This window comes from Bicyclus anynana, chromosome 3, assembly GCF_947172395.1.
Source record: "Bicyclus anynana chromosome 3, ilBicAnyn1.1, whole genome shotgun sequence".
NCBI classification, from domain to species: domain Eukaryota; kingdom Metazoa; phylum Arthropoda; class Insecta; order Lepidoptera; family Nymphalidae; genus Bicyclus; species Bicyclus anynana.
In genome coordinates, this window is record NC_069085.1 from 10616087 (window position 1) to 10627620 (window position 11534).

Consider the following 11534-nt stretch of genomic DNA (forward strand, 5'->3'; position numbering starts at 1 on the left):
GACTTTTGGACTAGAAACGCAAATTTTTAGAGATATAACCCACTTCTTGTGTATTCTATGAAATATTAAAATTATTACTTTTTAATTATCTCGGAATTTCTCGAAACGGGTAAAGAAAGATTCATGCTCAGAAATTTCATGCTCCGGAGGTGTTGACTCGAAAATATTCAATTACTACCTGTAGTGAAATTATATTAGAATGGTTCCAATTACAGACTTAGATATTTTTTCCACTTAGAATGTGCACTTATAAACTTGAACTCACTTGACAATTGAATATTTTCGAGTCACTGTTTAGTTTGACATAAATAGCTTATTAAACTATATTTTATTCCGATCTATCTACTTAACTACGTAGATAAGTACGTATGTAGGTAGGTACCTAGTAAATATTGAGATTTCAATAGTCTTTTTGTATAATTGCAGAACTTGCATAATTTTTCGAGCGTTGGGCCTTCAAGCTTCGTGCAAATTAATAAGTCTTTGTTGTCAGAAAAGTCAAAGGCGAATATTTATCGGAGCATGCATCGCTATTGCCACTGAAGAATGGAGATAAGTATCTCGGGATATATTTAGAGATGTCAGGATTAAAGTATCAACCTCATAAAGTCTGACCTACACACTTCATCGTTACATTAGTATCCTAATTTTATAGTTGTATAGCGTGACTATAAAAAATAAAAACATGGTTTTAGGGCGCCACGAGTACTTTTTCGCATTATGCAAGTATGCAAGTAGATTAATTTAGTTCACATTTTTTCCGCAACGTGGCGAGGTTTCTTATAGTTTTTGTCAAGCTAAACTTAGCCACTAATCTAACAATAATGTAAGATTATTTTTTATGTTTTAGGTATAACCTCGGACTCCGATTCTGGAGGGTGTGGGTTCGAATCCGATCCGAGGGGCATGTACCTCCAACTTTCCAGTTTTGTGCGTTTTAAGAAAATTAAATGTCACGTGTCTCAAACATTGAAGGAAAAACATCGAGAGGAAATCTGCATACCAGAGAATTTTCTTAATTATCTGTGTGTGTGAAGTCTGCCAATCCGCATTGGGCCAGTGTGGTTGACTATTGTCCTAACCCCTTTTCATTCTGAGAGGAGATTCGTGCTCAACAGTGACGAAAATGGGTTGCTAATGATGATGAGTACCTAGTCGAAATATTACTTTTCCAAGGTGATCTATCTCACACTACATCCTAGAGCGAGATCCAGAACAGATCAGTGCAGATACCATTAGAATTAATTAATAACTCACTCCTTTACAACACCTGATGATCGGCGTAAGACATGCCATAACTGCAGTTTCATTTCCTGTGCTTTATTATTCGAAAATAGGTAACTGTAAAGGTGTTGAGGCATTAATTGAATAAAATGTTATGATTCTACGAAATATGATCTGTTTTCAACATGCAACCTATGTAACTTGATCAATGTAAACATTTATGAAACTGGTGTAGGTATGTTTGATGCCTACACTACCTAATTACGCATAAAGGCTACAAGTTATTCATATAGATAACTGCTACATAATACCTACTCATAGTTTTTTGTCAGCTGGAAATGTCTTTTTTAGAGTGCAGCTTCGATTCCCAGTTTGGGTCAATTTAAGATGTTATGTTTTCTGTACCAGCTCATGGTCTACATTGTTGGTAATTTTTGCTGTTGGCTGGTGACCAGTCACCAACCTACCAGCAAAGACAAAGGTGTCTACAAATTAGGTGAAATCAAGTTAAGCGTAACTGATCGATAGGATCGTCATTAGAAATTATGATATTATAATGGATATATTATAGACTCTTCTGTTTGTGATTTACTCAAAAGTCCAACGTTGGTTACAGGGAAAATATTATAAAGAATAAAATGAAAAAATGTATTAATTTTAAATTTTCTTTATTTTCCTCGGAGGTAACGTAAAGGAACGCATTTCGGCAACGGTTTAATAATTTACAGCCTCATGAATAGGTTTGTGTTTATATTATAAATCTTATTAAATAATAAAAATACTAATCCTACAACTGTTATAAATTTTTTACGAATATATTAATCATCTATAATTAAGGCACTTTGTACATGGCTTAGGATATGAATATATGAAAGTGTATGACACTCGGCAAATGCCACATGACTAGCGATGCCGCGAACAGCGCGACTTTACACAATATATCTACAAATTACGAAAACTACTTTACATCTACGTACGGGTACCTATCTTACTTTACATGGTCCCTTCTGACACACATAGTAACAACTCCAATATGTAGAGTAGACGCACACAAGTTTTACGATGAATAATGTACATGAATAATTTATTTTAAAATAATCGGGTCTCGTATACATATAACACACAGTCAGTGTTCTTTGTTGAACTTAAATTATTCGAGATCGAGGGTTCTAAGGTATTCAGTCTGTCAGTAAGCATGAACGGTAGCGTGCGGCGGAAGTTGCTGGTGCATGTGCGAGGGGAGAGCTTCCGAGCGGTACTCGTAGGCAGCGGCGCCCGGAGCGCTGCAGCCGCCTTCCAAGTGCTTGCTCAGGAGCGACATGCGCGAGAACGTCTTCCCGCAGCCCGTGCACGAGTACTTCTTCACGTCCGAGTGCGTCTGGAGGTGAGCGCGGAGGTTCGACCTGTCGGCGAACGCGCGGCGGCAGTGGTGGCAGGAGAACGGCTTTTCACCCGTGTGCGTGCGAATGTGCCCCTGCAACAGCCACGGCCGCGAGAACGCCTTCCCACACAAATGGCATTTGCACGGCAACGTGTGGGTCCTGATGTGCATCTTGAGAGCGCCGAGCGATGTGTACACCTTGGCGCAGTATTTGCAGCTGAAAGACTTCCGGGCCAGACTTCCTTCGGCCGCCGCGCAGTGGTATTGCTGGTGTTTCGAAAGTCCCGAATACGTGGAGTACGATTTTGCGCAGTCGGGGCACTGGTAGCGGGGACGACGAGGTGCAGACACTGATACTCCGGAGTCTGAGGAGACTGACCCAGGAGAACGGAGATCTTCTGGGCAAGGGGGAGGCGAACAGGACGAAGGCGGTGAGGCCGGCGAGTACCTGGCGTACACCTGTGGGTGCGCCGGGGGAGACAGGGCTGGGGCGGCGGGGTACAGCTCCTCCAGGGGATACGCCGGGTAGAGGGTGGGCAAGTAGGCGTACTGCGGGGTCGGCCGAGGGAGCTCCGTGGCCATGGGCTCTAGTCTGGCGCGACACGCGGCGAGGTAGTCCAGATGTTGCTGGGACCACTCCTTCGGCTCAACTTTGATAGCCGCTGCGGCAACCGGTGACATTGCTTTGCTGGGGTAGTTGCCGGTTTTCGATAAATCTTCAGGCTTTGTGCTTAGATTTTGAGGCTCGTCGTTTTCTGTGTCACCTGTTGACAATAGAAATGACAATTTAGAAAATTGTTATTTTTGTAACAAATTAGGATTTTATTTTAATTCGATAGTTTTTTTAAATTAAAAAACAAATTAACTTTTACAAATTACAATTTAATTTTATGGAAAACTTTACGAGATTCATAGATAGTATTTTGGTTACATTTGATAAATAGGTCAAAACTTAGATATGTAGCCTGTCGTAGTTACGGTAATTAGACTTACAATTATAATCGTAATACAGTCGCGTAGCCATGTGGGCGGGGTGCGGCGGCGTGGTGGGCGGCGTCGCCGGCCGCTCCTCCCGCACCAGCACCGGCCGCTTCTTCAGCGGACAATGCGCATATTTCTTCGTCATCAGCGCGCGGGCAGTTTGAGAATCTTCCACTAGCATCTTGCACTTTTGTCACAACACTTGTTCCAACGCAAAACTGTCAGTCGAATAGTTGAGTAATACAATCACAAGAACACTAATTTGATAAACAGTCCATCGATCACGAGTCGCAGCAGTCGTATTGAGGTTCGTGTTCGGGAAGCGAACGTACGTGTGCACTCGCCACGTCCGGAACTCGAAGTGGTGCGGCGAGGGAAGAGCGCGGCTTATAAGCGCTCCCCGTCAGAGCTGGCCAGGTGGCGGCGGGTAGGCTGTGCACGTGCGGCGGGCCCAATCGCGCGGGGCGCGGGCCGGCCAATGGGCGCGGCGCGGCGCGGGGCGGCGGCACCTGCGCCTCCGCACCCGGCCGCGGTGCGATATGCCCAGCTTCAGCACCGTTCCGGTTCAAACCGTCCTCGTCTCAGCAGCCGATCTAATTTTTTGCGCAACTCTTGGGGTTAAGCACCTTTGAACCGAGCCATACGTCTTTGTGAAACGGTCCCGTCAGAGTAATAATAATCGCGACCATACGAGTACGTCTCGACGGGCTTATTATTAAAACACGAAATGCCTCATCGTTGCTCTGCTTGTGAAGATTTGAGATATAACATAACAAATCGCAAAACTTGTCAATGAATGAAAATTTACAAGTTATTTTGATCATTAGATATTCATCAAATATTTTTTAAATGTTCCTGAAACTATAAGTAGGTAATCGTATGTCCTATACCTTGTTAGGTAAATAGTGTACCGGTGACATCCGTTCACCCGGCAATTGTTTACCTAGTAAGTACATACTCAGGACTATGTAGGTGAAAAAAGAGCTTACTATGAAATGTTATAATTATTTGTTTTCGTTCTTATGTAATGTATTCCAAAGGAAATTTACGTTATTTCGTCATTGAAACATTTACGAGTACCTACCTTTAACGGTGTCAAATTATGTCATGTGGATGATTACGACCTAGTTAGCGAAAATGGCTTGATATATGAGACATGATGACACATTGCCAACGGACAATAACAAAATCATGACACAGGGCACTCTATAGACCTTGCCCTCCAATACTAATTACGCATCTTTCCTTTTTTGATCGTGATAGACTAATAGATAAGTAGGTTTACGAGTATTTAAATTAACAAATAATGTTGATAATTTGTAGGTATCAAAAAGGTCTAGGCACATTATCAAAATAGATTGATTTAGATGTTTTCCTGTTGTAAAGACCATACCTATGGCAATAGCATTTGGCTGAATAGATATTTTCTATGAAATCGTTTTATTATTTAATTCTATAGTCATGTACCTAGTGTACGTTACCTACCTATAAGGAATGAACCTATAAGGTTCACTTTCAAAGCTTTTACGTGAATAGATTTAGGTAAAACTGCAAAATGAGAAGATGTATTTGTTAGTAGATTGTAATGAAGCTAGGGTACAACAATTGAGTTATTCTAGTACTTTCGTATATGGTAATTGTATTAGTAGGAAGGCCTACAAGTACCTTATACCTATATCAATATAAGTAGACCAAGCCTTGTTTACTTGAAATTCTTGAGTACTAATTACGACCATGAGTGCCGTCGATCGACAAGTGCTTGACAATTAATAAGCTCATTCAGCATTTTAATTGACGTTTCGTATAACACATGGACGTGTCACTTGAACGTTCTGATCGTGCGCTACATTCCTTGTTTATTCAACATGATTAACTACATATAAGTAGATACCTACATACTTAGGTTGTTACATTATATTTTATGAATGTACATTGATATGCAGATATATATATAAAGAAGTAGGTAGGTTTTATAATGCATTCTGATAAATTTATCAGTTACGCCCAACTGTTTCATTAATTTCAATTCCACTCCTTTAGGATTACGGGGATAAAGTATAGCCTCAATTGCTCGGTGAAGATGTAGCTCTCGAACGGTGAAAGAATTTTTGAATTCGCTGCACATAAGTACCTATTATGTGCGGCGACTAAGTTTTCTTAAAGTTTTCCCCTTGACTGGCTACAATATACCAAATCGTAACGCACATACCTATAAGCAAGTAGAGATCTATTAACGACTTTTTAATTTTATTAAATAGTTTTGAAAATACGTGAAATGTGTCGTTGTTATTGTTTATTGATGTTTGACAAATTAACGTAATCTAATTATAGGTGGGTAGGTACGTACGTATGTACGAGTACCTACTCATATTAAAGAACTATGACTTTTAATCTAAGTAACTGATGCACCTTGGTCAAGTCAATTCAGTATTGACCTATTAGGTACAATGATTTGAACATACCTGTCCTACGATACGAACGAATTACTTGAACACTGCTGATAACCGTAAAGTTTTATAACCGTACCCATAAAGTAAGGAACTAGGGGACTCTTTATCGGCAACATCAATATATGTATCTTTATTCGATACCCTAACAAATACGTATGTAATAATAATTTCTGTAGTGCTAACCGGAAACTCTGAGAACCCGTTCGTAAAAGATTTCCTTGTACGTACGTAGGTACTAGTATCAAATCAAACAACGATCGTCCACAACCCCTTCACAACGCGGAAGTACAAGTCCATACGTCTATTGTTGTTGTATTCTGTGACCAGTGTTAATTCCCACAGCCCGCGGTGTTCCCTGCCCAATGTAAGTATTCTCACCGAACAAGTTTAACGATTTAATTTGAAAGATCAATGAGTTTAATTATGAAATTTTGCTTGTAAATAACTTCGTTATCAGCTGTCCTCAGAAATATATGAACACAAGAATGGTAGAGAAGGCTAAACTAGACAGATTCATCTATTTAATATGTATTACACATGTAACTTACGCCACTTATCTACCTGCGTCATTTTGGCTAAGTAGATCCAGAATCCAAGATTATGAGAATATTATGAGGATTATATTCTGGAGTAGCAACGAGGTTACTTTTTATCCCGGTATTCCCACAGGAACGGGTTCTACGCTGTGCACTGCTAGTGCAAATTGAACGAATGAAATTAAAATGTTTTTCAGATAGCATGGGTATGACGTTCTTATTATGTAGTTGTAGGTACTATTATCGTGAATCGCGGCAAACTTTGAAGAGTGAAACGAACTGTCACCCGCACTATCCTACATGAAATGAACTGTAGGTATACGGTACTTACTCATTACTAACAATTAAAAAAGAGAGTTTTAAAAGAGGTTCTTAAGATGCTTTACTTAGTTGTTGATTGTTTAAATTAGATTATTTCTTGGTATTCAACAATATTTATTATTCTGATAACAATATCTTTCCAAAGAATATTATTTTACTCCACAAGATAAATTAAAACAAACTGAAATAGCAAGTTTAACTTTGTAGGTATTCAACCCTCATAGCATGACGATGGAGAACCATTGCCCATAAGACTTGATGGATAGGGCTTTTATATCAAGAGTTTTAAGAAAGCCCAAGCGCTTGACAGTCGAAGGTACATTCACTGTTCTCTTCGAGATCAACGGTCACTTAAGTGCAGATATATCACATCACGATGACGAGGATCTCATACTGTGAAATGACACCATGACTCAGACTGCAAATGTGTCAAGGGACGACGTGCGCTTCGATTGCTCGATTTATACACATCTATGACTAATCGATTAATCGGTCATCTTTCACTTATAATAATCAAAACCAACGATATCTTAAAATAGAGATAGGGCACTAGCGCATCAAAATGAGGCGGACAATTATGCATGGTTGTTTAATTTCATATTAAACAACGAAGTTATTTAAACAAATAGGTAATACCTAAAATAGTCTGCAATGTCGAGTCGTGTGTTCAGGAAATGCATTGTATGCACAAAAAAATGTGCATGTGTGCGCTCAGTGTAGGTAGTAGCTAAATTCGGATCACTTATTGCGGTGATTTAGTAGGCACGTAACATATCTATAATATGAAATATCGTTGGATGAAAACTATATAACAGTTAGTAATCATCTGAATTATCACGTTACAATAGTTATAAATCAAAACATTTCTATAATAAAAACAAACCAATTTGCTTTGTTGACATATTTTCTTTGTAACTCGTTACCTAAATGTGCATAGAAGGTATGAATGAACACTTATCGGTAATTTGGCCTGGGAAACGTAAACAAGTCATTTAAAGGCGATAAATTGTAAACAAAACTGTAAGCTAATATACTAGTAGGTACCTAGTTAAGTGTTATAATGAATGATAGTGATAACAATGATCGAACAAAGTATATTGGGAAGGTAAATATTGATACTATGTAGGTACATTTAATTAATTAATGATAGACTTTGGATATCACGTTACAGGTAGAAAAGAGGTTTTAAAATTAGTAGATAGAATTAGGTAGGTATATTAGGTAATCTTATCTATTACCAACCGTAAAGTATAAGAACAGAAAAATATTTTTTCAAGTGTAAGTAAAAAAAGAAAGTTATGTAGACGTGTATTATAGAACTGACTCTAGATATATCGTTTAGAATTTAAGGTAAATTGAAAAAACGCAGAAATATTTAAAAGAAAATAGTTACACCATATATATTACAGCAGTAATAGAGAAACACCTATTTCAATAATAAATAATAATATAATTTAACATTGTTATCATAAAACTAAAGAAACAATAACCAATAATACAGGTTTATATCTATATATATGTATTTGAAAAATAAACAAGTATGCGATTAAGTTTATGATTATATAGGGCTATAATATTGATTGTAACATTGGTAATATGGTAATGAGGTGTTGATTGGTGTCAAATGTAGTGTCATCGGCGCGGGGTGCGGGGCGGCTGCGCGGCCAGGTGCGCCGGCGCGGGGGTCGGCGCGTGCGTAACGGTCGGCACGAGCGAGGGGCCGTGCGCTATGCGCTGTGGCGGAAATAGCGATGGACAGGGGCGCCGCGGGCAGGTGGTGCGCTGTGCCAGCCCGCTCTCAATGTCACACAATTGGCGGTTAATTTCGAGCATACATTACTATGAATATCACAGTCTCGCGAGTAGCTACTGTGTTTTAACACACTGATACGTTGACAATAATGCATGGAACATTATGTTCACGTTGTCCTATTTGAAGAAGATTAGTAATGGCTTGATTGGACATGAACTTAATTGAGTGGTAATAGTAACTAAGCTAACCTAACCGACCTACCTAAATGGTTGCTAAATTGGCAGCTTGTTTTCAATGACATACAATTGGAGGTTCGTTTTGAGCATACATTACTATGAATATCACAGTCGCGTGGTATTCGCGAGTAGCGACTCTGCAATGCATTGAATATTATGTTCACTTTGTCCTATTTGAAGAAGATTAGTAATGACGGCATAATGGCTTGATTGGACATGAATTTAATTGAGTGGTAAGGTAGTAACTAACAACTGAGCTACCTAAATGGTTGCTAAATTGGCAGCTTGCTCTCAATGTCACACAATTGGCGGTTAACTTCGAGCATACATTACTATGAATATCACAGTCGCGCGGTACTTGCGTGTAGCGACTGTGTTTAAAACACTGATACGTTGACAATAACGCTGTGAATATTATGTTCACTTTGTCATATTTGAAGAAGATTAATAATGATGGCATATGGCTTGGTTGGTGGTAAGGTAGTAACTAACAACCGACCTACCTTCTATGAATGGTATTAGCGGTAAAGGGCCAAGTGGATCCAGATGAAAGTCTCTTAGTCGATGGAAGTACCTACAGAAAGCGGCAACCCACATACAATAACTGAGTGATTCTGCAATGCAAACAATTGCTAAAAGTGGAGAAACGTAGACGTCAAGAGTGTACGACTGAGTAGTAGAAGAAGATGATGATGATTACTTATGATAAATTTATTTACTTTGATAAATTCACAGTCGCGCACTGCGATATATACTATTTTACGTTTTATAATATTTGCTATATCTGTTAGATATGAATTCCTGTCTCTCTCCAAATAGTCTGAGATTGTTGAAGCAGGGATCAAACCATGACCTCTCCGGTGATGAGTCTGGTTCTTAACCGTGGAGCTATTGAGATTCATTACAATTTTTATAGGTTCTTTCAATACGTAGATACGTAGATACTTTATGTACCTACTGTTTACTGGCCGCTAAATAGGGCGGACGGATTGTAAAAGCATACAATACGTACTATACGTAAGGACAGTCAGTCCCGGATCAAATAGGTACACAAGTAAGTCTACTGTGGTAACTAAATTGGCATCCTCATATTCTGAATGTCACACTTTTCTATCACATGTCACAGTTGGTGGTTTATTTCGAGCATACATTATTAGTCTATGTAGATAAATGAATAAAATCACAACCGCGCCGTTCCGTACCTACATACTATCCGATTGAATATCAGGCGATTTACATTTCAAAAAGCCACGTTTAGCTAGTTTACATGATAATACATGGAGCAAACTGGTATTTTATTTTTCACTTACCTTAAATAAGCAGATAGGTAGTTAAAGTAAATCATCAGTGTCATTATTATCAACCTATTTTAACCCCACACTACAGAGTCAGGCCTCCCTCCTAATTAGAGAGGGAGATATATATATGAGACTAAGCTTATATATATAAGATACCTATATGTAAGCTTAGTCTTGGACCCGCTACGCTGTTGGCGAGCTTAGACTTGTAATTTTTATCAGTTTTTTTATGATAATGATCGGGACCCACCGCTTAACGTGCTCTCCGAGACACAGAGGTGTTGTTACCTCTGTGTCTCGGAGAGCACGTTGTGGAGAACACCAACGTCCTTAGTACGAGGTAAAAAAAAATACTGAAAAGTACAGTACGTCAGTAGCAGTACCTCGTGATCCTAAACCACTTAGGCTGTCCGCTGTAGCAACGAGGCAGTATTCACGGGTAAAATATTTGACAGGTGCCTAACTAGATATTTGTAAGTTCTTAGAAAACACATGGTATTTGGTGAAGAGTTTATTTAACAACGCAATATTTCTGGTCTGTCAGTTATGATCGCACACCTGAGCTTTGCCTACGTCATCGTTGTGTGTGTATCTGTTTCATTGTTTGGGGAGCATACCATCCGTCGTACATAGCGACACAAAGGCACCCACGAGCGCAGAGCCTGCAATGAATTGAATCAGTGCACAGCTATGCCGGCAGCTGGCTGCGCGTGCAGAATCACATGTCTGTACCCGAATCGCACATCTGCATCGACCCGACCACTCGACGAAAAACGACGTATTCACCATGCCGAACCCCACAGTGCTCCTTACCGCTGTACCAGATCGGAACCTTTCAAAAATAAGCACGTCGATTAGGGTCTCCCCCATTCATCGTTCTCAATACTCGGAGCTATACGACGTAAGCGACAATTCCGAGCGAACTTGTATTGACGTTTTGAAACTGAGCGCTTGAAATTTTCAGTTACCCTGTAATTTATACGGTTATTTAAAATTTAACTTTAAACTCATATAAATAGGACTCTATTTTTGTAATTTTTACTACATTTTGCTTCGCTATGAGAGTTTACATTTGAACGTTAAAATGTTTTGGATATATTACTTTTTGATTCTGAAGCCCGAGACTTGCAGGTAGGTGCGTAGTTTAATTTTAAATAATGGCATAGCTGTATAGTTCTATATAAAGCTCACAGGACCATTCAACGCTTTTATAAACACTTTTAATACAGATGGATTGAAAATGTTTTTACAGGGTGTTTCTTTTTTGACAAATATTTTAATAAATGGTTTAAAATTTGTTTTTAATCAATATTACATTGTAAATATAATAAAAAAGCACACATTTACAAATTTA

At 38.9% G+C, this 11534-nt stretch overlaps 1 protein-coding gene across 1 annotated transcript; it reads right to left on the reverse strand.

Moving 5' to 3' along the window:
- Positions 1 to 1875: 1875 nt before the first annotated feature.
- LOC112058590 (zinc finger protein SNAI2-like) lies at positions 1876 to 3963 on the reverse strand. Its single transcript, XM_024099498.2, has 2 exons — positions 3599 to 3963; positions 1876 to 3369 (listed from the first exon to the last, which is right to left on the reverse strand). Exons 1-2 carry the CDS (start codon positions 3765 to 3767, stop codon positions 2411 to 2413), a joined length of 1128 nt encoding a protein of 375 aa, XP_023955266.1. The 5' UTR covers positions 3768 to 3963; the 3' UTR covers positions 1876 to 2410.
- Between the last annotated feature and the right edge of the window lie 7571 nt (positions 3964 to 11534).